Source organism: Hemicordylus capensis, chromosome 2, assembly GCF_027244095.1.
Source record: "Hemicordylus capensis ecotype Gifberg chromosome 2, rHemCap1.1.pri, whole genome shotgun sequence".
Taxonomy (NCBI): Eukaryota; Metazoa; Chordata; class Lepidosauria; order Squamata; family Cordylidae; genus Hemicordylus; species Hemicordylus capensis.
In genome coordinates, this window is record NC_069658.1 from 64,837,689 (window position 1) to 64,865,301 (window position 27,613).

At 43.0% G+C, this 27,613-nt stretch overlaps 2 protein-coding genes across 3 annotated transcripts in view; one reads left to right on the forward strand and one right to left on the reverse strand.

The window, feature by feature from the left end:
• Window positions 1-1,499: 1,499 nt before the first annotated feature.
• Window positions 1,500-25,560, reverse strand: RIOK2 (RIO kinase 2). Of its 2 annotated transcripts, none has more exons than XM_053293850.1 (10): window positions 25,360-25,560; window positions 24,129-24,267; window positions 23,549-23,665; window positions 22,590-22,765; window positions 19,386-19,474; window positions 11,046-11,237; window positions 10,517-10,609; window positions 6,414-6,944; window positions 5,112-5,208; window positions 1,500-2,587 (listed from the first exon to the last, which is right to left on the reverse strand). In XM_053293850.1, the coding sequence occupies exons 1-10, from the start codon at window positions 25,423-25,425 to the stop codon at window positions 2,426-2,428; spliced, it is 1,662 nt and encodes a 553-aa protein (XP_053149825.1). In that variant the 5' UTR covers window positions 25,426-25,560; the 3' UTR covers window positions 1,500-2,425. The 2 variants fall into 2 exon arrangements, with proteins under 2 accessions (XP_053149825.1, XP_053149826.1); XM_053293851.1 differs by lacking the exon at window positions 25,360-25,560 and adding an exon at window positions 25,181-25,353.
• A 37-nt stretch (window positions 25,561-25,597) lies between these two features.
• LOC128344194 (uncharacterized) overlaps window positions 25,598-27,613 on the forward strand; it is a 111,769-nt gene continuing 109,753 nt past the window's right edge. Inside the window, exon 1 of the mRNA XM_053293841.1 lies at window positions 25,598-25,951. Within this exon, the coding sequence (XP_053149816.1) occupies window positions 25,901-25,951 (51 nt within the window). The 5' untranslated portion in view covers window positions 25,598-25,900. The remainder of the gene's footprint in view (window positions 25,952-27,613) is intronic.

The following is a 27,613-nucleotide window of genomic DNA, read 5'->3' on the forward strand; positions in this document are numbered from 1 at the left end:
TTGTTCTACCGTTCCTCCAAGAAGCTCAGAGTAGATGTCATGCCTGCCTGCCCGCCCTAAAAACAAAGCTGTGAATTAGGTTAGACTGAGATTTTAGTATAAAGGAACAAGTTCAACTCCCATATCAGGACTGCCTTGAATATAGTTTCTTTAACTACCCCCTGCACCCCAATATGGAAAGATTGCTATTGCGTGCACAGGATAAATGTTTTATCATCCAAAACTGTTGTATTGTACAAAATGCAAAACTTTGCCCTCTAGGTTTCCTTATGGTAGAAGGAAACCACAATGATTCCAGTTTGGTTATGTCCAGTATGTATCTATACAGTATGTTTGGTATTTTCCAGATGATAAATAAAACCATTAAAAGGTCCAGAAATATGAAGCTGGGAAGATAATTATCCTGTTATCAGCAACAACTAAACCGATTAGAACAATCCCAGAGGATGGAAGCCAGAGTGGTGCAGTGGTCAGAGCATCAGACTAAGATTTGGGAGATAAAGTGTGCTGTCAGTGTTGACTCCTGGCAGCCACAGAGCCCTGTGGTTTTTCTTTTGGTAGAATACAAGCGAGGTTTATCATTGCCATCTCCCGTACAGTATGAGATTATGACTTTCAGCATCTTCCTATATCGCTGCTGCCTGATATAGGTGTTTCCCATAGTCTGGGAAACATATGGGAGACCCAAGTTCAAATTCTCAGTCAGTCATGAAACTCAGTAGGAGACCCTGGTGGGTCAGTCACTCCCTCTGCGTCTAACCTACCTCACAGGACAGTTGTGAGAATAAAAGTGTAATAAATACAAGTACTATTAAATGTGGCTTTTGGCTATGAATACTTCTCTTCAGCAGCAACAAGAAAGAAACCATGCTACACTTGCTTTCTTCAAACAGGATGACACAACTTAGGCCCTCCTGCGGATGTTGAACTACAACTTCCATCATACCTGACTACTGGAAACTATGGCTAGGAATGATGGGAGCTGTAGTCTAAAAACCAGAGGGCCAAACTTCAGCTGCTAAAAAAGTGTAAAAAAAAGTGTCAGTGGGGGGAAAAAATCACTATAAACTGAAGCATGGTACTACTGTAAACTGAACAAAGGCATTTCCTGGTATATCCAAGGTGCGTGAGGGTATAATTTTAAACAAGAACAAGAATCACTGTAATCACTGGCTATATTGATTATCTTTGGATTCCTAATATGTAATTTTTCTTTTTACGGAAACAAGCAGCTTTGTTTTTTAAGGTTATGCCCCTATAGTATTCTTTGTAACTTATGCCCCTTAATTTTAGATATACTAAACTCAATTCAGCATAACAGCTGTGTGCCTCTATTCTTGTAAAAAAGAAATATGTTTTTGCACAAACCACAACACTTGAGCCAAGTGCTCCTAGCTAAAGAGTTTTCAAGATCCTCAGTAACAGGCTATCTGGTAAGTTGTTGAATGTAGGTGAGCAAAATTTATTAGCAGTTGCACAGACCTGCTCAGAGACGGAGCGCCTGCTAGGCCTGTGAAACATCATTTTTATTACTTGTCAGTTTGGGTAGGATTTATATATGGAACCAAGAGGGTGTGCAGAAAAATCAAATCAGAGCTTCTGGGTTCAAAGCTCTGCTAGTCATGCAAGATTTGCTAACCTTTGTTCCAGCTCAGAAATCAAAATATTGCTGAAGGTGTTACATTAACAGTTGCAAGGACTTTGATTTAAGGCAGTTTAGTCACAGTGCAGTGAAGATCTTCAGTTAGCATCAACTAGTAATTAATTTTAGTAAGCCTATAGATTTGCGCCAGTTAGATTGATCTCCTGAACACCTTTGCAGCCCAATCCTATACGGGATAATAATCACTTCATGCTTACTTTGAACTCAGTGGGATTTGTTTCTATGCAGTTTACTCCTTGGTAAGCATGTGCAAGATTGCAGCCTAGCAGTACAAGGCTATGACCACTGACCAGGAAGTAAGCTAGTGGGGCTTGCCTCTGAGTAAATATACAATGGATCAGACTGGAAAGCAAAGCTAAGTTCTCTGCCTCAAAGGTCCAAATACTGTAAGTTACTTGCCCAAGTTTCCTTTCTCTGGAAATTATTTCTATGAGCTTTAAGGCAGCTTTGGGCTTGTGTTTTTCAAAAACTGGCACAGCGAGTCACTGCTAAGACTCAGGGGAGTTTCAAATAGTTTGCCAACATGGCATGCGAGTCATTGCTCAAAGTAAAGAAATTTCACTGTGCATAGCCCAAGCAGGTCTGTGGAGACCAGTCTTTGTGCTCTCCCACTAATATATTTAAATTAATTTGTAATCACTGTGCCTAGCTTTGAACCATTCTCAGTTACAAGGTAAAGCACATGATTTGACATTTCAATTAAACAGAAAGTCATTGTATTCACTGATTTATGGAGCACAAAGAAAATATTTCTGTAGAACATCAGCCCCAGAAGCTGGCTGCATCCAAACTTGATTTGATATTGTCCATGTTTTCTCGGCGCTGTTTGGTATAAATATTAGCTTCTCCTTTCTGCAACCGTCTTCTGAGCGCAGCTTTTTGCTGTTTAGTCAGCTGACGTTTTATCTTCTGTTTTACCAGTTCCTGGAAGACATGTGCAAAATCCATACATTAGTCACCCTTGCGAGTCACATGGCACTTCCAGTGTGTTGTATATAGAGAGAGTCACCTCTCACAAAATGGATCTACAGCTTAGAAGGTTTTAGTCAACACCAGCATTCTCACAACTAATGAACAATTGTTCATTTCATCGGACATCTCAAAATAAACAAGCTGGAAAGAACCATTAAGCTCTCAACACGCCAGTGTACTTCCACAGCACACTGGAGACATGCAAAGCCAAGCAGATTGCCCCACAACATTTTAGCCATTTTAACAGAATGTGGAGATTGTCTAGATTGAAGAACACTGTTCCCCCCTTGTGGCGGAGATGAGTTAAGGATTCCTAAGAGAAATAGCCCAGAAGTTGTGCACTATGATTTTACATATACATACAAAAGAAAAATCACACAGCGAATACACTGTTACTTGGATATATCTGTAGGTTGTACAGTTGCCGGTTGTAGCCACCTAATGGCAAAGCGGGGAAATGCTTGACTAACAAGCAGAAGGTTGCCGGTTCAAATCCCTGCTGGTACTATATTGGGCAGCAGTGATATAAGAAGATACTGAAAGGCATCATCTCACACTGTGTGGGAGGAGGCAATGGTAAACCCCTCTTGTATTCTACCAAAGATAATCACAGGGCTCTGTGGTTGCCAGGAGTCAAAATCAACTTGATAGCACACTTTACTTTAGTTAACTATGCTTCAGGGTATAGAAGAGACAGTCTATCCCGGTGTATAAATCAGTTTCTATCACATATTGATGGAAAGGGTATATTGTGTGGTGGTGGGGGGATACAAGTGATCAAGTTGCAAGATGTACCCAGAAGAAAAGCTGGGCCCTTTGCTGGATGGGGCTGTCAACATCACTACAAACATTGTGATATACAGCTTGTCCTATATGCTGGGTTCACAGAGGAGGCAAGTACTCTCATAAGAACAGCTCTCTAGACACAATCCAGTTCACACACTTGAATCTCCACGTACTGAAGGAAAGCCAGAAGTGTGGGAGGGAAGAATTTGGCAGGGCACTAGATTATTACCCCATTTATTTGTTTGTTTGTTTGTTTGCCCCAAGGACAGAACTCTTTCAGTAGTAAAATGCTATTATTTTCAATGGGACTTGAGAATAGCACCTTTATGTATAAGTAGATTTATTTTTGATTAAAATTATTGTAACAATTTTTATTTTGCTTATTTTTCCTACACAATAGCAGCAATTGTTGATGCCACAATCTCAAGCTTCTTCAGAAAATGACCTATCCTCCTTCCCTCTTTTTGCTCACTCTAGGAGCAGTAGTTCAATAGGAATGCAAAGAATTTAGAAGACAAAACATTTATTGTTATCCGCCCATCCCTTTTGTCAGCAGATTCCCTGGGTTCCAGGAGTGGAATGTGTTTGCCTTTCAGACTGTATTCCTAAGGTCCTGTATACCAATCGAAGTTGGTAATAAAAGAAGAGAGCAGAGCTCCTTGTCAGATAAGAATGCTCTGAATTCAGCTCTCAGGGGAAGACCTTTATTGGGCATCCACCAAAATAAGGAAAGAGCGATTCCGCATCCTGCCCCTCACTACTAGCCAGCAAAGATGTTCTAATCTGATTGAGATGGAAGAATACTCTGTATCCTTCTGTTTGCGATGACAACTACACACATATAGAAAGCATTACATTGCACCTGCAGTTTTACACACACAAGTCATCCAACAAGCCTGCATTACACCCCCCCGCCCCGTTAAGAAAATGAATCCTGGAAAAACCTATGCTCTGCTTTCTAGCCTTTCTACATCCCCCACCCACAATGCTCTATAAGTTACATGGCCACTTGGAGGCACTCTAGTATAAATGAACCACACTTCAGAAAAGCCAGAGAAGGTGCATAAAAGAAACATGCAGAATTGCAACCCTTTGTAGCTTTGGGGAAAAGTATTTCCTAAAGCTACAAGTATATGAACTGTTGGGCAATAAGGAGACTTGGTCAAAAGCTGGGGCATTTCACAATGGTTAGAGCAGAAGCACATTGAAATTCTGTGATAAGTATTATTCTGGAGCAAAATAAAATAAATGACAATTTGAATATTATTTTATCTCTTGGTTTCAATTATTAATGACTTTCAGGAAGAAATATGATAGCTCATTCTCTCAAAAGCAAAGGTGCAGGCTTTCAGAAGAGATAACTGAACTGATTTCAATTAGAAGATAAATCAGATTTGCAAGCTTAAGAATATAATCATTAAGATTCAAAAATCAGTCCACATTATTTAGACTAAAGAATAAAAATATAGATTACTTTATGGCGTCCTCTCTGTGCTCCTATGATCTTACTTTTATTAATCATCTGGACTGACTCACAGCACAGCAGTTGAAAGAACTATTTCCAAGAGAGAACTAAAAAGCCTACCAAGACGTTTTCTTGTTTGTTCTAATGAAATGAACAGGAGCTGGGGAGGCTATGCAGGAAAGCATTTGTGGACTCTGTGCCCTAAGAGCCTTAGGTAAGACTTACTGGAGGAATTGTGGACTGACTTCCAGTGGTGCCAGCTGAAGTAACACTAGTAGTTCTTGTTCTGTGGTCATTGATGCGAAACCTGCTCTCTTCATCTCTGCAACATAGAAAGACTGCAATATTAAAGGCACTTTTAAACCGACATTTTACCAATCAACGCCAATACTGCTTGGCTTGTACATGGAATTCAGGCCACGAATAGCCTCCCAAAGGAGGTATGCCTCACCTCTTCCTATTCCATTTGTAGAGTGCTGTTTCAGTAGGCATTCTTCAGATAAAGTTTCTAACCACACCTTACCTTAGAAAAACTGATTTTTATTTTTATTTCTTTCTATTACTAAATTTGTAAGCTGCTTCGAAAACATGCTAAACAGATAAGGGGACTATACATTTCATAAATAGTGTAAGTTATGTATAAAAATGTATATACTTGTTTATGTTTGGAAACATCATAACAGATGTTGATGGGCAGTCTATGGAAATTCTCCTGTAGAAACTCTGCTGGAGTGAATGTGAATAGTTCAATAATCTTTCCACTCTCTCAAAGGCTATTTGGTCCAGGGGATATAGTTATCATTGAACCAAAAGGTGCTCTTGCAAACTAGCAGGAAGATGGACATATGCCGATTCCCTCACCGTGGAACAACATGGATGCCCAGTCTCTGCCTGAACCTGCTGGGCCTTGCCTAACTTCACCTCCCTGCAGGCAGCGTTAGGATTTGGCAATCCCCTTTTGCAATCCATTTCCTGTAGAGGAAGCAGAGAAATTGCTCGCTTCATTAAACAAAATGCTTACTGGATAGGGTGGCCACTAATCAGTTTAGATACTTTGTTAAGATAATGCTTTTGTTGGTGCACACTTGTTCCCCACACATAATACACAATTAAAAACTGATAAAGAACAAATAGTATTTGAAAGCAGCGATACAATGTGATCAACAAAACATGATGTATCTACCCGTGTTCCACAAGCAGCTCCACAAGCAGTTCTAATCAAGTCGCTACAAGTTACATTACAGCAACAGAATTCTATGCCAGAAAATTTTAATATTTCTCCATGAAGACAAAAGCATGCCAACTGTGGGTTAGTGTCACAATTAGCATAACACATGCTCATAGTGTTAGATCACAAGAAAAAGAAGCCTGTTACATGTGCTAACATTTGAAACCAATCTGTTGTTTTCAGTTAAGTAACGTTATCTGGGGGAAAAAAGTAAAATACTTCAAAGGGGTTCATCTTTTAGAATGGTGAGATAAAGAAGAAATATAGAAAGCCCCTCAACAATCAATATAAATCTATACCTGAAAGGCCTGAATTCTTTGTTCCACGTTGACAAGTCAACCAGATCAGGGCATTTATCTTCATATTCTTTGTCAGCAGGATCTTCTCCTTGACCTGCCTGATCCTCAATTTTGGTGGATTTTTCAATTTTCTTTTTATCCTCAGAAAAATCAATTACAGGGCTCTCTGCATTAGCCCTGTCTCCAGCAGCAATAATTTGCCCTTCAACTTCTTGTAAGGCACAGCTGAGCTCTTGCAAATCTAAACTTTGCTCACTTTCATCTCCACTGTCTTCTTCACTAGTTTGCACCAAATCTTCAGAGAATTTGTTTTGAGAGGCATCTGCTACTTCATCTGTAAAGTCTCTGTCAGTCTTTTGATCTGGGCCACTACATACAGCTACTTCACCTTCAGAATCTTGTACAGAGAGTGAAAACTTGGCTTTAAGACCCTCATAATCAGGGCCAGTGGGGTAAAGCAGTTCATCATCTTCCTGCATTTCTTTGGTGTAACCGCTAGCTTCAATTTCTACATCAAGGGAGCACTCTCTCCTGGCAATGTAGAAAAGAAAGTCAAGCATAAATTGTTTTTCCATCACATTTGTCATTTGCTGTTCTAGGACCAATCACTGTTTCGATTTGAGCCACTGTATCCGTATACCCAGGTACACCCCAATATGATAGATAATGCCAAAAATGTGTGTCTCAAAGAAATGAGTTGGAATTTTGATATGGGATCCTGATGCTTATCTATGGTGAATAGGTTCTAAGAAAAGGGGGGGGGGAGTGGGAGGGGGAATCCAATATTGAAAGAAAGGTGTTGGATAATGACTGAAAAGAGGAATAGTGGGAGATTTATAGATCAGTCAAGGGATGGTTTGTCATTCTTTAAGGTAAAATTTCCCATCATGAGAAATCTATCAAGCTGCTTTATACTGAGTTAGACCATTGACCTAGCTAGCTTAGTATTGTCTACACTGACAGTTAGTGACTCTCCAGTAGGGACGTGCACAGAACAGGATTGGGGTTCCATTTTGAGCTCAGAATGGAATGCAAATGCCTGGCACTTTCCAGCAGGACTGGTGATGCCGGTTGTTCAGATGGAACGAGATCAGAACATTTTGAGTGTTCCGAGCTGTGCTGAGTGCCATTTTAGAGGTGTTTCCCCACCTTGCTGACTGGTTTTGGCACTGGCTTCTGACCGGCTTGCTATCTTCTTGCTTGGCTTATCATACAGATCAGCTTGATTTGTATGATAACAAGCCAACCAGAAGCCAGTGCCAAAACCTGACAGCAAGGGAAAAAACACACCTCCAAAAGGGCATTTGGAACACTCAAAATGTTCTGACTCAGAACAGGGTTGTTCCGTTCTGAGCAAAACACACCCTTAATTTGAAGGGCATTCTATTTCAAGCGTGAAACGGCCCATTTTGAGTTGGAACATTTTGAGCTCGAAACGTTCTGCACATCCCTACTCTCCAGGGATTCAAACAGGGGTCCTAGCTGGAGATGACAGCGATTGAACCTGGGCTCTTCTGCATACAAAACATGTGCTCTACCATGAGTCCTGGATCCCTCTCCAGAAAACTTAGTGGTGGAGTAGAAAGCATAGGAACAAAGGGAGCTGCCATATACCAAGTCAGAACACTAGTCCATCTAGCTCAGTACACTAACTGGCAGTGGATCTCCTAGATTTCAGGCAGGCATCTCTCCAACCAACCTGGAGATGCCAGGAAATGAACCCAGGACTTTCTGCATATAAGTAGATGCTGTACCACTGAGCTACAGCTCCATCCCCAAGAGGAATATCTTACAGCAGACAGTGCTTACATGTAGTCACTCATCCAAATATAAACCAGGGCAGACCCTGCTGAGCAAAGGGGACAATTCATGCTTGCTACTGCAAGACTAGGTCTCCTCTCTACACATACAATATATACAGAGAGTGGATGAAAGAGGCAACACTTTTTCTCTTTCATAATTTTCAAGTGGCAGATCATACTAAAAATTGCTTCTCCTGATGCAATGCTTAGGTAAGAAGAAAGAATCCAACCCAACATAGTTACAGTCCTCATTATATATTTTTCATCAACAGATGGGTCAAAATGTGTCTTCAACTTAACACAAGTAAAGTTTAGAGTTAACTTTGATAGTATACCAAAATAATTAATTGGATATGAGGACTAAGGGCCTTTTCAGTTTAATAGAATAGCCTGCCCAGCAAGGTTCGCCTGGCTTCCTCACTTTGTTCTTTTAGACGCTAGGTAAAGACCTTTATGTTCACTCAGGCCTTTTAAATTTGGGTTTTCAGATTTGAACTGATTTTTAACTATTTTTAAAATGGGTTTTTAAGCTGCTTTGTATTGTATTTGTTTTCACCTGTTTTTGTCCATTATGATTTAACTAGTATTTTTAAGCCCGTTATAATAATGGGCTCTAGCCTTTTATTTTTGCTTTTAAGTGTTTCTTATTTATTGTTTGTTTTTGTTTGGTTGTTTTTTTTAACCTGTCTGTCTGTTTCTCTCTCTCTGTCTCTTTCTCTTTTGCTCTTTGTTTTTTTGTGTGCTTGTGCAACTGTGTATGTTCTGGCAGCCCACCCTCCCAGCTGGTTGAGTCCTCCTCTCCCCCCCCTCATGTTTAAGGGCCAAAACAGCCCATGAACATGCCCCCGCGGCTGTCGCCGCCGACCAACCGCCCGCCCTCCCAGCTGCCGAGACCTCTTCTGCCCAGGGCCACGTCCTTTAATCGATTGCATTAGCAACGTAGAGAAGGAGAAAGGAGCTCACATGCAGAGCTCCTCACTGCTTAAAGCCTCTTCCCGTACTGGCGCTTTGGCCGCAAAGGACGCCTATTGCATCCTTTGCGGCCAAAGCGCCAGTACGGGAAGAGGCTTTAAGGAGTGAGGAGCTCTGCATGCGAGCTCCTCTCTCCTTCTCTACGTTGCTAATGCAATCGATTAAAGGATGTGGCCTCGGGCAGAAGAGATCGGGTATGGGTAAGGAGGTCTCGGCAGCTGGGAGGGCGGGCAGGCGTTTGGTGGCGATAGCCGCGGAGGCATTTTCATGGGCCGTTTTGGCCCTTAAACGTGAGGATGGGGTTTTTTGGTGCAAATATCAGCTTGGAGGGTGGGCGGCCGGTCGGCAGTGGTGGCCGCGGGGCCATTTAAATGGGCCGTTTTGGTCTGTCCCTAAACACAACACGGTCTGTCCTTAAACTTTGGAAAAGATGGCCGCCCGTGTCCGCGCATGCTCAGAACTGCTGAAAAAGACACGGGTGCACGGGATCACACACAGGGCTTTTATTATATAGGATGTATTATGTGTTTTTAAAGTGTTTTAATCCTCTGTTATGAGCCGCCCAGAGAACAATTTGTTATGGGCCAATGCTGCATTGGTATGTGCATAAATTTCAACAATCTCCCTTTCCCCCAGAAGCCTTCTGCCACTCCCCCAGAAAGATGTCCCTAAGGGCTGCACAACCACCAGGAACATATTTTCAGGTGGTAGGGCACTTTGTGGGAAGAAGTGGTTGTTAAAATTTGCCCCCACTGCTGAGCCAATAGTGTAGCTGAGTTAGTTGACTTTTTCAGAAGCATTGGTGCTTTGCTTGTGAGGGTGTCAGCCACTGTTCCTAGGGATACACAGGCATGGTGAATGTAATGTGTGGATTCAGGTCCTTCACAGATATAGCCACATGTACCCAGAGCAATTAATGAATCGTGGCAGCTGAAAAAGATGCTGCAACAACTGTGGAAATCATGGCTAGGAAGTTGTGGCTGTATCAGTGGAACCCAGGTTTCCATAACTTATTTACTTTATTTAACGTATTTGTATACCACCCAAAACCTGTGTCTATGGCACATTTGTACAAGATGTCTCCCCTCAATCTTCAGGGATTCCCTCTTCCCCCTGAAACTCCATACTGCCCCTTCCTGAGCATCCCCCAGCTGTCAGGAGAGGCTTCTTGGGAGGCACAAGAGAAGAGGAAAGGGTGCAGAAGATTCTTTCCAAGAGCTTTGTTCTGCTTGCACAAGCTAGGAACCAACCCAACATACACAGATCTGAACGTGTGAAATAGCTCTTGGTTTCTAACCATGCCCTACAGCTTATCCAATATAACCTTACCTAATGTCCTTGAAAGTTGGATAGAGTTCACTTTCATAGCTGAAGCGCTTCATAAAAAAATCACGAACACATTTCACATCTCTGTCAAAATACCTAAACAAAAAAAGTAGTTTCATTGAACAACTGTTAATATATACAATCATGGAGGACAAGTCTATCAATATGTACTAGTCTTGATGGTGATAGGCTACCTCCAGGCTCAGAGACAGGATGCATTCAAATTCCAGTTGCAGGGGAATAAAAGCAAGAGAGAGAGGGCACACCATCTCCTGCTTGTGGGTTTCCCAGAGGCATCGAGTGAGCCACTGTGGAAAACAGGATGCTGGACTAGATGGGCCTTGGGCCTGCTCCTGCAAAACTGTTCTTATATATCAAATTATACTTAGCATCCCATTAGTACAGCTTCATGATCATGCACACATTAACCCTTTTATAAAGCATACTGGTGTTCTCTTCTACAAGCAACAATTTTAATTAAGAAATTAACAAATGGTCAAAGACTGATAAAACAAAGAAGCTATACACATACCATTCAGCATTTGGGTGTGAGGTTGACACCATCTGTGGGAAATCAATCATTGTGACCTGATCTTCATTATCTAACATGAGATTGAATTCATTGAAATCACCATGAATCAAACCATGGTTGGCTAGTTTTACAATTAATTCCATTAACTCGTTATATAGCGAGGCAGGGTCTTCAAGCTGATGCACTTGACACCTACCATAAGAAAATAGACAATTCAAGATATGATGATCAAACAGAATCTCCAATTAAACTGAACAATAATATTGCACCAGCACGATCCATTGGTAGCACCCTGAATTTGCATCTTGTGAAAGATCAGAGTTCAAAGACTTAGCTCAGTTGCAAGGCATACAGGTATACAGTATAGAGATATGGATAGTGGGGGCTATAAACCAAATGGGTTAGTTCTTGCACAAATGTTTACAGAACAGATTTTAGTCTAGTGGAGAGTATTTCTGGCTATGTGTTTAAAAAAGCAAAAGATAATCTTAAACATTATTTTATTTTTACATTTATATCTCGCTCTTCCTCCAAGGAGCCCAGAGTGGTGTACATGATTATATTTATCACCACAACAACCCTGTGAAGTAGGTTAGCCTGAGACATAGTGGCCTAGTCACCCAGCAAGTTTCATGGCTGAATGAAGATTTCAGCTTGAGTCTCCACAGTCTTAGTCCAATACTCTAACCACTAGATCATGCTGGCTCTCTTACATTACGAGTGTAACTAAGCTGATGATGCTCATCATTATTTCATCCCAGAATACATATGAACACATTTCATGCATACTTCAAGTCAGCCAAATAAAATTCTACATTCATTACATTTTACATCTAATTCAGTAGCTGACATGGTGCACAGTTCTGCCAGTGTTACCAATGTGCTGGGGCTGCTGTGCTAGCAGAAGATGGCTGCAATGGAATAGTGCTATGCCACTGCAGTAGCACTAATTTTAAAGAGTAACTGTGATGGAAGACTGTGCATCATGTCGGCCAGTATATCAAACCTAGTAACCAAAGAGCCAAGTCCTTGATTCTTTAAACATGCTTGCAGTTTGCTAACTGTAAAGCATCCTCATAGCTAGGAATTCTTGTCAAACTGCTTTAGTTTTCTAAACAAGCAAATTGGATAGATTAATTTGCTGAAGAGTAGTTAGGTTATTGAATGACTCAGAATATGAAACCCAAGTAAGTTTCTGAACTTGGGTCTTGCAGAAGGTAGCATAAAACAGAAAGTCTCCTCGCACCCCAATAAAGATTATTTTAAATTACCACTTTGAGTATAGTTCCTTATGTAAAGCAATAACATGAAACCAACATTTCAGTGTATTAATAATTCTGGACAATATGAAATTAAAAACAGAACACATTAAAAAACAACCAGATTTCAACTATGTAAGACTTATCTAGAAGATTAACTAGACAGATTCTCTTAATGATGCGATGTTATTGACTTAAGTCAATGATATACACACAACATGTATTTTACTATCAGCAGGACGATTAGCATGTACCACCAGTTCCCAGCAAATATTATGTGCTGCCTGAAGATGTTTCTGGAGTTCCCCGTGCCTACTTCTTTGCTGGAAATAGCTATGTCTGTACAACCTGGCTGCTGTGCAAGATTGCATACATCTGTGACTCCCTGACTCCTGTGAAAATAATACTGCCTTTCAATACTAACATCATTGCTGGCTTCTAAGAACAAAAATTAATAGTAATAATTTTTTCACCCAACAACACAGTTCCTTCAGATCAGGACTCAGGATGGTCATGGGTCATACTGTTGGCATCTATAGCCTGTTAAGTCATTCTTTTATCCATTTTGCAATATCTTTCATATGTGCTATATTTTAAGAGATTAGAAGTGCTGAATCCTTGAAAAGAGATTTTTATTTTTATCGCAGTTCAATTAATTCAAGTTTTGGAATTGATTCCTTTTTGATTAAGCAGCTCATTCCAGATGCCTACCTTATCACATTTCTAATGTGACCTTGTTTTTTCTCAGCTGCAACCGATTTGCTTCTTATCCAGGGATAACAGTGAAGGTCAGATTGTTGTGCTTTCAGCTGTGCAAACACATGCAGTCAGCACTTTGTGGGTGAACTTCAGTGGCTGACATCCAGACTAAATTGCATGAGTAGCCCCACGGAAATTAAGATTTCAATGGGACTACTCATGAGTAACTTAGTTTGGCTGTCAGCCAGGGACCATAGTTATTTTAAAAAGTTCCAAATGATAACAACCTCTCTCATAATAATAAAAATAATGTGTTTTTGAAAGAAAGCTTTGTGAAAAAGCAGTACAATTCTGAGATTTGCTGTGCCAATAAATAAGTATAGAAAAGGATCTTCCAAGAGCTACAGCCATGAAACATCACGAACACCAGTCATCCTGGTGTTATTGAAACTGTGCTGGCAAAGAGGCAAAAAAAATTCCACCAAGGGAAAGAAAATAAATGGATGTAATGAGAAGCAGAATTTGAGTGTATCTTTTGACATGGGGGAAGAGCTAACAGCTTATTTTTTAAAAAGAAGTCACTATCAACATGCGTTGCTTCATATAATGAGTGAGGAACACACCTTTCAAATATTAGTCCAGATGTGCATGCAACGTGATCAGGGTTTACTGATATAAGCAACTGCTCTCTTTAAGAAATTTCAATGATCACATACTTTAGTATGAAACATAATATACATGTGTAACTAACACTTACCACTAACCACTAGTTCTCAGTCTCAGTACTGCTGCAGTGATATTATATAGAAGCTTAATTATTCAAGTTACTTTATTGCATTTTACTGGTCACTGGTTCAATCAAACTATGGAGGAAAGTGACTATACAGCAGCATCTTGGAAACCTGTTCTCCTAGTTCTGATATATACAAAGAGCTGGCCTGTACAAAGTCAGGCCAATAGTCCATGTAGTCCTGTATTATCAACTCTGGCTATATATGATCTCTAGGCTCTCTCAGGCAGATGGTTTTCCTCAGCTCTGATATCTGAGAGCTTTTGAACTGGAAAGGATGCTTGTGAACTCACTGTGCTTTTTCATTGAACTCAGTGAATATCTCAGTGAAAAAAGCACATTCTGAGTTCATAAGGAGCCTTTCCAGTTTACAGAGTTCAAACTGGTCCAGTAAAACTCACTGGCTGGCATTCAGACTAGTGCTCTATCAGCAAAGTACCTTCCTTTCTCCGCCCATTTTCTTTGAGTCCCCACCTCCTTCTAAAGCTACCTGTGCCACATTTTATGTTGTTGTCGTGCTCAATTGATTCTCAGGAATGGCTTTTCTGGCAACTCTAGAGGCTGCAGCAATTAAGAGAGGGCAGGGGAAATGGATTCTGCTTCTGCAAAAGAACACTCCCGATGATAGCCACTGTTTGTGTAAAGGCTTGATCCTACTCACATTAGATAAAGGCAGCTCACACTTAACCAGAGGCCTATTCACATGTTATGATCCATGCACATAAATCTGTGTACTGTGAAGGCATATACAGATCTGCACGCGTGTACTGTTATTTACATGTTATGTTGAATGCAAGTACAGTAAAGCACTTTCTATCTGTATCCTCAGTTTCAGGGAGTCTGTACCCAGGTAATTTTTTAAATGAACGCATGCACAGTCATTCACACAAAAACACATGCATGTGTACAGGCACCAGAACATATGCACGTCTGGAATAGGGATGTGCACAGAACAGGATTTGCGTTTCGTTCCGAGCTTGGAACGTTTCAAGAGTTCCGAGCACCATTTTGGACTCCTGGCAATGGAAAGTGCTTTGTGGCATCTTGCGCTGAGGCTGCCCCACCTATGGTGCTCTTTGGACCTCTGTGCACGTGTGGCAACCATTTGCGTGGTGATGCTGACCACACAAATGGCTGCTGCATGCATGCAGAAGAGAAGCCTGCTGGTGGAAGGAAGAGGAAGACTCCATCTGGCCTTGGCAGACCCCAGAGTGAGAGGCTGGGGTCCCTGCCTGGCTGCCTCCTCTTCTGCTCCCCACTTTGTTTGCCATCTGCTCCAGCCAAGACTGACTGTGGTGGTGAGTCCTTGCAGGACTGGGGCCAGAGGTGACTGGGCACTCTGAGTTCCTGCATTCCACCTGTTGGAGCTGCGGCTGCCCAGGACTACATAGGCACGTTGCCAGTGGTGGCAGGCCCACCACTGGCGAAGTCGCCACCGAAGGGGTCCTTTTAATGTCGCCCCTTCGGGGGAGAACGAGGGCGAGGGCCAGATCCTCTGTTTAATTATTAGATTGGCGAGGAGCTACTCAACAGTAGAGCTTCTGTTTAGCTGTTTTTAGAACTGGCCTGAAATTGCTACAATGTGTTTGGGTTTATCTGGAGATGGGGAGATAGGGGGCGCTACTGAATGTGGGGCAGCTATCCCAGTGGTGGTGGGGAATAGAAAGAGCAATGTTGTCAGGTCAGCCGGCCGTTCCAGGGGAAGGGTGATCAGAAATTTAATTGCTGTCCCCCCTTCTGGCTGTCCTGCCAGCTCTCTGACCTCGGGGAGCACTGCCAGCAACCCACATAACCTTATCCTGCTCCTTCTGTTGGTGTACCAATCGCCCCGCTGCCCAACAGAGTCCCTTACTGAGCTCACGGACCTGGTTGCGGAACTTGCATTGGAGTCTCCAAGCTTTTGGTGCTGTGGGACTTCAATGTTCATTTTGGGACCAATTTATCTCGGGCAGCTCAGAGTTCACAGCGGCCATGACAACTACGGGCCTATCCCAAAGTGTTTCTGGAACAATGCACACTTCAGGTGATACGCTTGATTTGGTCTTTTTCTCCGATCAGGGTGGCATTCCGTGGGTGGGGACTCCTCTGATTTCCCCATTGTCATGGACGGACCACCATATGGTTAAGATTGGACTTACGACCACTTCCCACTTCTGCAGGGGCGAGAGGCCTATTAGAATGGTCCGCCCGAAAAGGTTATTGGATTCGGTAGGATTCCAAGAAGCCTTGGAGGGATTTAATGCTGGCTTTGCCGGTGATCCTGTTGATGCCCTGGTTGAAAACTGGAACAACTTGCTCACCAGGGCAGTAGACACGATTACTCCTAAGCATCCCTTCTGACCTGCTTCAAAATTGGCCCCTTGGTATATGGAAGATCTACGGGGGCTGAAGCGGCAAGGTAGGCAACTGGAGCGCAAGTGGAGAAAGACTCGACGCGAATCCGACAGATTGTGACATAGAGCACATATAAAGATCTATGCTCAGGCAATACGTGTGGCAAAGAAGCAGTTCTTTTCTGCCCGTATTGCCTTTGCGAGTTCACATCCAGCAGAGTTGTTCAGGGTTGTGAGGGGACTAGCATCTACCCCCCCATCCCTTGAACCAGAATTTGGAGTCATCAGTTACCCGCTGTGATGTGTTTAAAGAAATTTTCGCAGATAAAATCTTTTGGATTTGGGCCGACTTAGATGGAGACGCCACAATTAATTTGATGTCTGAACAGGAGGTGTCCGACAACTCCTCTTATGTGGCTCGACTGAAACGGTTTAACTCCTGAGGATGTGGACAAGCTGCTTGGAGCGGTGAGGCCTACCACTTGCTCTCTTGACCCTTGACCAACATGGCTTGTTCTATCTAGCAGAGAGGCTGTTGTAGGCGGCCTGGAGGAAATCATAAATGCTTCTGAGGGAGGGCAGGATGCCTCCTTGTCTCAAGGAGGCAATTATTAGACCTCTTTTTAAAAAGTCTGCATTAGATCCCTCAGAGTTGAACAATTATAAGCCTGTCTCCAACCTCTCATGGTTGGGCAAGGTAATTGAGAAGGTGGTGGCCTCTCAGCTCCAGGCGGTCTTGGAGGAAACCAATTATCTAGACCCATTTCAAACTGGTTTTTGGGTAGACGATGGGGTGGAGACTGCCTTGGTCGGCCTGATGGATGATCTCCAATTGGCAATTGACAGAGGAAGTGTGACTCTGTTGGTCCTTTTGGATCTCTCGGCGGCTTTCAATACTATGGACCATAGTATCCTTCTGGAACGTCTGAGGGTGTTGGGGGTGGGAGGCACTGTTCTACAGTGGTTCTGCTCCTACCTCTTGCACAGATTCCAGATGGTGTCGATTGGAGATTGTTGCTCTTCAAAATCTGAGCTTAAGTACGGTGTCCCTCAAGGCTCCGTACTTTCTCCAATACTTTTTAATATCTACATGAAACCGCTGGGAGAGATCATCAGGGGATTTGGAGCTGGGTGTTACCAGTATGCTGATGACACCCAGATCTATTTCTCCATGTCAACTTCTTCAGGAGCTAGCATATCCTCCTTAAATGCCTGCCTGGAAGCAGTAATGGGCTGGATGAGGGAGAATAAACTGAAGCTGAATCCAGATAAGACGGAGGTACTTATTGTGCGGGGTCAGAACTCCAGAGATGATTTTGATCTACCTGTTCTAGATGGGGTCACACTTCCCCAAAAGGAACAGGTTCATAGTCTGGGAGTACTTCTGGATTCACACCTCTCCCTGGTTTCTCAGGTTGAGGCAGTGGCCAGGGGTGCTTTCTGTCAGCTCCGGCTAATACGCCAGCTGCGCCCATTCCTCGAGATCAATGACCTCAAAACAGTGGTACATTTGTTGTAACCTCCAGACTTGAATTCTGTAATGCGCTCTACGTGGAGCTGCCTTTGTACGTAGTCCGGAAACTTCAGCTGGTTCAGAATGCGGCAGCCAGGTTGGTTTCTGGGTCATCTCAGAGGGACCACATTACACCTCTGTTGATGGAGTTACACTGGCAGCCTATAGGTTTCCGGACAAAATACAAAGTGCTAGTTATCCTCTCTAATAAAACGCTTGGTGTCCATGCCTTCCTCGGCGGTTCAGAACAGAGCCAGGGAGACACGACTGCCAGCACCCAGCGGCCGCCTGAAGAAGCCGGGTAAGCGGCGGCGGGGGACACTGGCCGAGGCGCGGCCAAGGCAGCCCTTGCCCGGCCGGGGAGACCGGCCGCAGCATAGAGGCTGGCGGCGGCGCCACAGCCGATAACCACCCTCCCAGCTGCCCGACTTCCCCCCACCCCCCCCAAAGGAATAAGGGCCGCCGCCGAAAACCGCCCTCCCACCCTCCCAGCTGCCCGAGCCCTACTCACCCGAGTCAGCCCACAAGAGCCAGGCGAAGTGCAAGCATGCTTTCAAAAGGTACAGAGAGGAGCTCGCGAACAGAGCTCCTCTCTGTTGTAAGCCTCTTCCCGAACTGGTGTGTCCGAGCACCAGTTCGGGAAGAGGCTTAGCACAGAGAGGAGCTCTGTTTGCGAGCTCCTCTCTGTACCTTTTGAAAACATGCTTTCACTTCGCCCGGCTCTTGCGGGCTGACTCGGGTGAGTAGGGCTCGGGCAGCTGGGAGGGCGGTTTTCGGCCCCTTCCCTTCCTAGCGCCTGTTATTCAACGGGCTAAAAATTACTTGTAACTTATAAAGCTCTAAATGGCTTAGGCCCTGGGTATTTGAGAGAACGTCTTCTTCATTATATGCCCCATCGTCCATTGCGGTCGTCTCTGGAGATCCGTCTCTAGTTGCCGCCTCTGGAGATCCGTCTCTAGTTCGTCTGATGGCCACTAAGAGACGGGCCTTCTTGGTTGCTGTCCTGGGACTATGGAATGCACTGCCTATTGAAATTCGATCCTCTCCATCTCTGACAATTTTTAAAAAATATTTAAAAACCCATTTTTTTACTCAGGCCTTTTCAGCTTCTTAATGTATAGGTTTTAATTCTGTGATTTGATTTTTAAATTGTTAGTTTTTAATTGCTTTTATGCGGTTTTATATGTGTTTTAACTGTTTTATCATTGTGAACTGCCCAGAGACACGTGTTTGGGGCGGTACAAAAGTGTAATGAATAATAATAAAGATGTCAGAAGAGCACTATAGGTAGGGCAGCCTTGGTACGAGATGCCAGGCAAAGCACAGGGGCTTGAAGGTGCAAGCAGCAATCAGATAATGATTTTTAAAAGGTACTTCCTGCCGCCCCTCACTGGGAGTCCAAAGTGGCACTCTGAGCACTCAAAACTTTGAGCTTGGAACGGGGTTGTTCCATTCTGAGCTTGAAACAGGCCGTTCCATTTGAGCTCGAAAAGGCCCATTTCAAATTGGAAAGTTTTGAGCTCGAAACATTCTGCACATCCCTAGTCTGGAGAGGGCTATATACTATTGTCAATCCTTTCTAAATCCAATGATAGCCACTCTTAACTTTGGTTGCTTTATCTTAATATCCATTTCTGGCACCCTATTAACCACCATGATCTATGCTACTGAAGTAGCACACTGCTAAGGAAATATGCTTTTTATTAACAATCAGTTTAGCTGTGCCATGAAGATACTAGTACTTACAGAGGATAGCCATCAACCAGTTCCATTACTACTGCATGCCTATTGTAGTCATATGGTTTTGGAACAGGAAATTCTCTGTCATGCAAAGCCTGGATTTTTAAAAGAAAGAAAAAGTTAACACATTTTTGTGTTAAGGGATAATCTGCTTAGGGATAATCTGTTAAGGGATAATCTGCTTAGAGAAAGGTTAACGTTCTAGTAGGTTATGTAGTATTAAATACTACTAGTTAATAGGATAAATACAAGACGCTTCACATAAATAAGAGAACTCTTAACAGGAAGCTTAAAAACCCATCATATTGTAAGAATACAACAAGGACACAGGAAGAGTAAGACTGCCAACAATTCATTGCCCAAATAAGGAACACGAGTGGGGGTGAGTATGAGGGAGTAATCAGGAGCATGAGTCGCAGTGCTGTATGTGTTTTAATCACAGGACTGTTGGCAACCCTCGCTGTAACCCACCAGAACCACAGGATACTGTGACAGGGAGGGAGAAGGGAAAGGAGTTGAAACATGTACAGTAGCAGCTGGCTCCTTTAAAGGCACAGAGGGAGAACTTGAAGTAATAGCTGTAGAAGTGGTTAGTGAATCAGCAGTATACACTGAATGATAACTTTATCTGCCATATTGAAAAAGATCAGTCCTTTGAATTATATTTTCCTTTGATGACTGATTGTGATCATCACCTTAATTTTGTTATGAATGAAAATAACTGGTTTGATCTAGGCTATAAGTTCTTCCCATTCACTGAAAAAAAGGGACAAATGGCATCCTGTAAGGGGCAGACTATCTGGGGCTGAAATAAGAGACGTCCCTGCTAACAAGGGACTGTTAGTAACCCTAAGGAAGAGCCCTGCTAGATTGGATCAAGTCTTCATCTAATCCAGAATCAAAATAACAAGGCATCCAACCAGATACTTCAGGAAAGCTTACAAACAGGCCATGATGCTGTTGTCCCCCAACAACTAATATTCCAAGGTACCATTATATCAGCCAGTCAGTCTTTATTATGGTCTTTGACCAGCATAAAGTAGAGTACATTAAAACAACATTGAAGCCGTACTGAAACAGACTATGCCTGGAACTGTGAAGACAGTAATTAATGAGTAGGTGGTAGTATAAAAGCTACACATGGCTATACAGCTACTGTTAAGCTGCGGTAAGTTATCTTAAAACTACCATTAAAGCGACTAAAATTAATGTAAAATGGATAAAGACTATATAAAAGCTTTAAGTGGTTAAAATCTACTCAGTCTGTGGAGGCTGTCAGGAAAAACTAAGACAATAAAATACTATGGGGTTGAAACTATGCTACAAAAAGAGAAACGGTGTTAACATGTGCTGTGTTAGGCCTGCTGTGTTCTTGCTGTCAGTCAGGACCCGACAAATTTTACATGCTGCCACACAAAACTTGGCAACGTTATGTTATGATGGGGTTAGAGTCAGAGAGCAGGAGAGATGTAAGATAGGCCTGAGCAACTTGGGGTCTCAAGTAATCATGGAGGAATGAGGGCAATATGAATGTCTCTGTAGAATGTGCAGTGGAGAAGGACATGCACTGTAGTTTCAACTTTCCCAGAATCACAGGGGCACAAGTGTTCCAAGAAGTGGTCTTCCTGTGTCTGCTTCCTAGCACAGCTGAAGGAAGGGTACCACAGTGGATCAGGGTAAAGGCCCTTCTATGTTTTGGGGCTTCCAGCTTCATAAGGTATACAGCAGAAGTTGCTATGTAATGCCACTATATGGAACCTCCACGTTCTCTGAATGCGGAGGTTCCATATAGCTTTCATAGCTAATAACCATTGATAGACCTACCCTCCATGGATGCATTTGATTTTAAACCCACCAAAACCAGTGGCAACCACCACATAATCCAGCCCCAAATTCCATGTGCCAGTTATCAACCCCTTTTCTAATCAACCCTAACACAGGATTTTCTTCTACACTGCCATTGCATGCGGATCTGAATTTTACCCTGAGCTAACCCAAAAAGCTCCAAAAGTTTTGTCCTAGTTTGTCACTGCTAGTTCAGTGACTTCCTGTTTCAATGTACACACTATTTACTTACTTGCATAGGCTTAGATCAGGGCTGCTCAACTTCAGCCCTCCCTACAGATGTTGGCCTACAATTTCCATAATCCCTAGCTATTGCCCTCTGTGACTCGGAATTATGGGAGCTGTAGTTCAAAAACAGCTGGGGGTGTGTGGCTAAGTTGAGCAGGCCTGGCTTAGATTCAAAATGGTCTAGTGCAGGGATTCTCAACGTTGGGTGCCCAGATGTTATTGGACTTCAACTCCCATAATCCCCAACCAAAGGCCACTGTGGCTGGGGATTATGGGAGTTGAAGTCCAATAACATCTGGAGACTCAACGTTGAGAATCCCTGGTCTAGTGCAAGCAGAAAGGCAAGGAGAGTAGGTTTTCCCATTTCCACTGACTCTCCTCTGTCTGCAGACCCCCTTGCCATACCCAACACGACTTCCACAGGTTCCCCCAACCCTCAGGATTTGCTTTTGAAAGCCAACCCTCAGTATTTGGCTTCAGGCTGCAACAAGGGTAAGAAAGCTCATACCACAAGTGGAACACTGCTTGTGGTTCTTAGGAAGATAGTGGAAAGCTGAAACTGCCAATCAATGTTGGTGCAGAAAGGAAGGTCTTTGGACTGCTTCTTAGATTAAACTGAGGCCTTGGATGATCTTAGAAAAAGGGCATAGGGAAGAGGTAATCTATTATCTAGTTCAGGGGTTAGCAACCTTGGCTCTCCAGCTGCTGAGCTACAACTCTCATCATCCCCAGTCACAATAAATGGTATAATAGGAGTTGTAGTTCAACAACAGCTGGAAAGGCAAGGTTGCCTATCCCTGATCTCGTTAATACCATCTGCCAGAAACCCTGTTTTGACACTAACATCTTGGTACTACACTTCCATGGCAGAGGGATTATTCATGTGGCCACTACAAGGTTAGCAAGACAACAGCAGCAACAAGAGAGCTGGGAAGAAGCCTCCTCCACCAAAAATATTAGATACACTCTGTCTGATGAAGCCTGCAAGACTCAAGGAATGTCTTGTTCTAAGAAAAGAGCAGAAGATCAAACTGAAGCAAAAATGTTAGAGTTAAAATGTTAATGTGTAGACCTTTTTTGCCCCTTTTAGTTTGTACCCTCACCATGTTTCCAGTTTCTAGAGTCAAACAGCAATACCTTCATATAGGCAAATTCCTTCATTGCAGCAAGACGTGACAGGTAAAGCCAAGACATCTTATTTCTGTGTCTGTGGTAGTCACGCTTGTTCTTTAAGTTCCGAAAGGATGTTCTCCCAAGCCTATGCAACTTCATTGCAAGTTGTTTCTCCTCTTCATTTGCAACTATATAAATATCTTGAAAACAAGATAACAGTTTCAATCAAACTAGGATCTGTATAAAGATATATTTTAACATACATTGCCCTCCTACATATGTGAACAGGTAAACAAGTCTATCCTATAAAAAAAAGTCCAACAGGGTTTACTCCTTGGTAAGTGTACAGGATTGTAGTCTTGAATTGGATTCTGGTACCACCCACTTTGGAATCAGAGTTATTTCAGAATGGTGTAGTCATAGATTGTTAACATGCAGACAAGGATAGTATGTAGACTAAGATAGTGTGCACAGATGAATATTTCATGTGTCTAACAGGGAACAAGCAATTTTTGGCGATTCCCCTTTCTTGTGCAGCTGCTTGTGAATCCCAAAAATATGTCACTAAGGGTTGTGGGACTATCAGGGACATATTCTCAGGAGTCACAGGCAGGTACAGAGGGAAGAGGAGAATCACTGAAAGTTGCTTCTCTGTTTTGCATGTGAAACATTCTTCTGCACATGTGACAGTCTTGATGTCAGCCAGCAGGCCTAAAACTATCAATATTGTGTGAATTCCAAGTTCATTCAGTTAAATTTTTCTATTAACTGGTAACAGTTTAATCACTATCCAGGCATACCATACTTAAGTAATTAGAACTTACAAACATTGGACAATCATGAGTGTGACAATCATGAGGCAACACTATTCATTCTGGAGGAGATGAGGGGACACTAAAACAGATGAAGTTTACCAATTACTCATCATTATACTTCAATGTTAACTGTTGGCATTTGTTATGAAAAAATCATGATGAAAATACCTGATTCTTTTCCGACACCCAGCTGGTTTCCAACAGAAGAGATAACTTGTCGAGAAGAGAGAGTATTCAAGGCAAGGTAATCATATCCTCCATTAGTTAAGCGATAACCCTGGACAGCTGGACAATCAACATAACATTACAAGACATGACAAATTGTAGTGTGTGCACATCACCATTATGTAGCGTCTCAGTTTAAACCACTGACAATTTTTTAAAAGTAGGCCACCCTTCAGATCAAAGTCTTAATCCTTTCCAAAAGGTGGTGATCCACAACGGCCCATGTAATCCACTCTGTGCAAACGATAAAGGTTTTGTGTTCTGTGCAGGAACACAGAATTAAATTAAAACAGACTGAGCTGCAAGTCAGGACTTCTCCATCTGAATTGTCCAATCTGAATCACTAGGTGACCTTAGGCAAGTCATTCCCTCTGAGCCTCAGCTCCCCAATACAACTGCTCTGATGGCAAATAAACACGCCATGTACTGATGGCAACCTCTAATATTCACTGGCTGTGTTCATAAACAAGTCACTGAACAATCTTAACCGCTTTGTGTGTGTGTGTACAGAATCTATACTCACTTTTAGTCCGTTCATAAGCCAATAGCTTGTGCTTTGCCAATTCTCTCAGGATTTTGTTACATCCCCCGTGTTTGAGACTGGCAATGGAAGCAATCAAGCTAGGAGGGACTATTTCATGATTCTTCATGCCCATCTCCACCTGAAATAACACAGCAAAAAATACTCTTTTATTCCACCTTAACAATCCTTTCTCTCTCTCTCTCTCTGGAAATAACCCCCCCCCCCCGCTTCCATTGCCTTCATTTAATATTTTCAAATACTGGTCCATCATCGTCCATGCCAGTCTCAAACACAGGGGATGTGGTCGAGACTGGCATGAGACCCCAGAAACCATAAGAGGAGTTTGGTGTTAAAGAGAATTTTCAATCCAAATGAATAAATTCAACACAGTATTTAAAAGTCTGACTCTAAAGTACAGCCAAACTTTTGCCTTTTTTCTCCAGCATTATGTCAACTACATTCCCAAAGTGCTGCCCAAGTGACCAAATGTTTACAAATATTGCACCATCATATAAACCCTGATCTTTCCCAAGTTGTTGAACGCAAGAGGAAGGCATGGAGAGACTTGACCTGATAGCCGATTTTCATATCATATCATATTCCTTTCACCCATCCTATCACTGAAGGGCAGACCTGTGTTGAATGTTGCCCATTCTTATGAGCATCATGCCATAATGTGCTAATTTTCTGGTTTTATATGTACACACGAAAAAAAGGAACGTGGGAGTGCAAAGGAGACTGGAAGAGGCCCCTGGGTGTAATCCGGGGAGACCCGAGTTCAAATCCCCATTCAGCCATAAAACTAGCTGGGTGACTCTGGGCCAGTCACTTCTCTCTTGGCCTAACCTACTTCACAGGGTTGTTGTGAAAGAGAAACTCAAGTATGTAGTACACCACTCTGGGCTCCTTGTAGGAAGAGCAGGATATAAATGTAAAATGATAATAAAAAATAATAATAAATAGACCACCAGGAGACTCTCTTCCAACCTCCTCCCCTCCCCTTTCCAAAGTTCCCCCTAATGTGAACACACAAACTCAACACGCATTTGTACCTAAAAGATACGTTATAAACGAGACTAGGGTGAGATTTGCTAGCCCTCCGCACAGCCGTTGTCTGAACCTGCGGGCTTTTCGCTAACAGCGGCGCTACACATGGTCGCTCAGCTGCCTGGTCTTTCCTGGTTCCAGGTCGCCCTTGGATGGCCGTAACCGACCACCAGTTGATCCTTACCGCAGTCAATACCCTGAAGTGGTCGCGCGAAAGGTATCGAAGCAAAACGACGTTCAGCTTGCCCATGGTCTCGTCCGGCTCCCCCCTCAAAACTGGAATGGAAAGCACCTCCAACAGCTTCTTAACGCCTATTCACAGTACCCAAAACTCTCTGTCGAGCCTTACTGCTCCAAATACGCATGCGCCCTATACTCACGCGGCGCACTGCGCTTGCGTAAATAGACGGTGCGCGAGTGCAACCCACCGGATGGAGTTGGATCTAGTATGGGGGTTGCTGGTGTGCGGTCGTAGCAGCCGTGTATACGCAAATACGGTTATTTCTCCCGGATTCAAATTTACGCTCCTTTCCCGAAGATTCATGATTCGAACTTTGAATTATATATTAAAAAATTCAACCTAGCGAGGGCAACTGTTATTCCCTTGAGTTTCCTGCCAGAGCGTTTGCTCTTATCTGGCAGGACCCGTTGCCTAGGAAACGCGTCTCGCGGGAGGAAGCGACTGCAGCCGGTTTCTCCAGCTGTGTCCTCCTACCTTGACAGCCATGAGCTCCCGTGGCGACCGCCCCGTACCTCTGCCTCGGACAGCTGCCAAGGTAACGTTCGTAGGAAAAGTCTGAGCTTTTTTTTTTAGGGGGGTGCAGTTGTTGCTGCACCTGCGCAAGGTCCTCAGTGGTGGGGTTGAGCTCCAAGGATGGGAAGGAACACGGTCGCGCTGGGAATTCAGCGCTGTGGCTGCTGCTGGGGGAGTTGTGAGCAGTGTTCCCTACAAGCGACCACATAGATAGATTCTCACCAGGATGATCAGTCTTCAACTTGGCCTTTAAGGTCTCTCAGTGGTGCATTCATTGCTGTCATAATCAAGTCCAACCACCTTGCTGCTAGCTGACCTCTTCTTCTCTTTCCTTCAACTTTCCCCGGCATTATGGACTTCTTGAGGGAGCTAGATCTTCGCATAATGTGTTTGAAGTATGATAGTTTGAGCCTGGTCATTTGTGCCTCGAGTGAAAATTCTGGATTGATTTGTTCTGTGATCCATTTGTTTGTTTTCCTGGCTGTCCATGGTATCCTCAAAAGTCTTCTCCAGCACCAAAGTTCAGAAGCGTCAATGCTTTTTCTATCTTGCGTCTTCAAAGTCCAGTTTTCACCTCCATAGAGTGTCATGGGGAAAAACATTGTCTGAATGATTCTAATCTTTGTAGGTATAGACAGGTCACGACATCAAAATATCCTTTCCAAGGCCTTCATTGTAACCCTACCAAGTGCTAGTCTGCGGCGTATTTCTTGACTGCTGGATCCTTTACTGTTGACGGTCGATCCTAAAAGGCAGAAGCTATCCACCACTTCAATGTCTTCATTATCAATTCTGAGGCTAGTTGCTGTACCCGTTTCATTAGTTTAGTCTTCTTTACATTTAATTGTAGTCCCATTTTTTTCTCTGTGCTCCTTGACTTTCACTACTAGGCCTTGCAGATCATCCGCATTCTCAGCTATCAGAGTGGTGTCATCAGCGTAGTGCAGATTATTGATATTTCTTCTTCCAACTTTAAAATTACACTCATCTTCTTCCAATCCAGCTTCTCTCAGTATATGTTCAGCATATAAGTTGAATAAATAAGGAGAAAGTATACAGTTTTGTCTTATTCCTTTGCCGATCGGAAACTATTCTGTTTCACCATGTTCTTTCTGGACTGGCTTTCTGTCCTGTTTATAGGTTTCTCATGAGAACAATGAGATGTTCTGAGATGCCCATTTTCCTAAGGATATTCCACAACTTGACATGGCTGACGCAATTGAAGGCCTTTCTGTAGTCAATAAAGCACATAATTGACTTATTTTTGGCATTCTTTGGCTTTCTCAATTATCCAGCGTGCATCAGCAATGATGCCTCTTGATCCTTGGCCTTTTCTGAAACCAGCTTTCAGTATACTTCAGGTATACGCTGATCAGATCTGAGCTGTCAGAGACTGACAAGGAGAGGGATCTTGGGGTCATGCTGGACAGCTCATTGAAAATGTCGACTCAATGTACGGCAGCTGTGAAAAAGGCCAATTCCATGCTAGGGATTATTAAGAAGGGGATTGAAAATAAAACTGCTAATATTATAATGCCCTTATACAAAGCTATGGTGTGGCCACACTTGGAGTACTGTGTACAATTCTGGTCACCACATCTAAAAAAGGACATGGTAGAACTGGAAAAGGTGGAGAAGAGGGCAACCAAGATGATCAGGGGCCTAGAGCACCTTCCTTATGAGG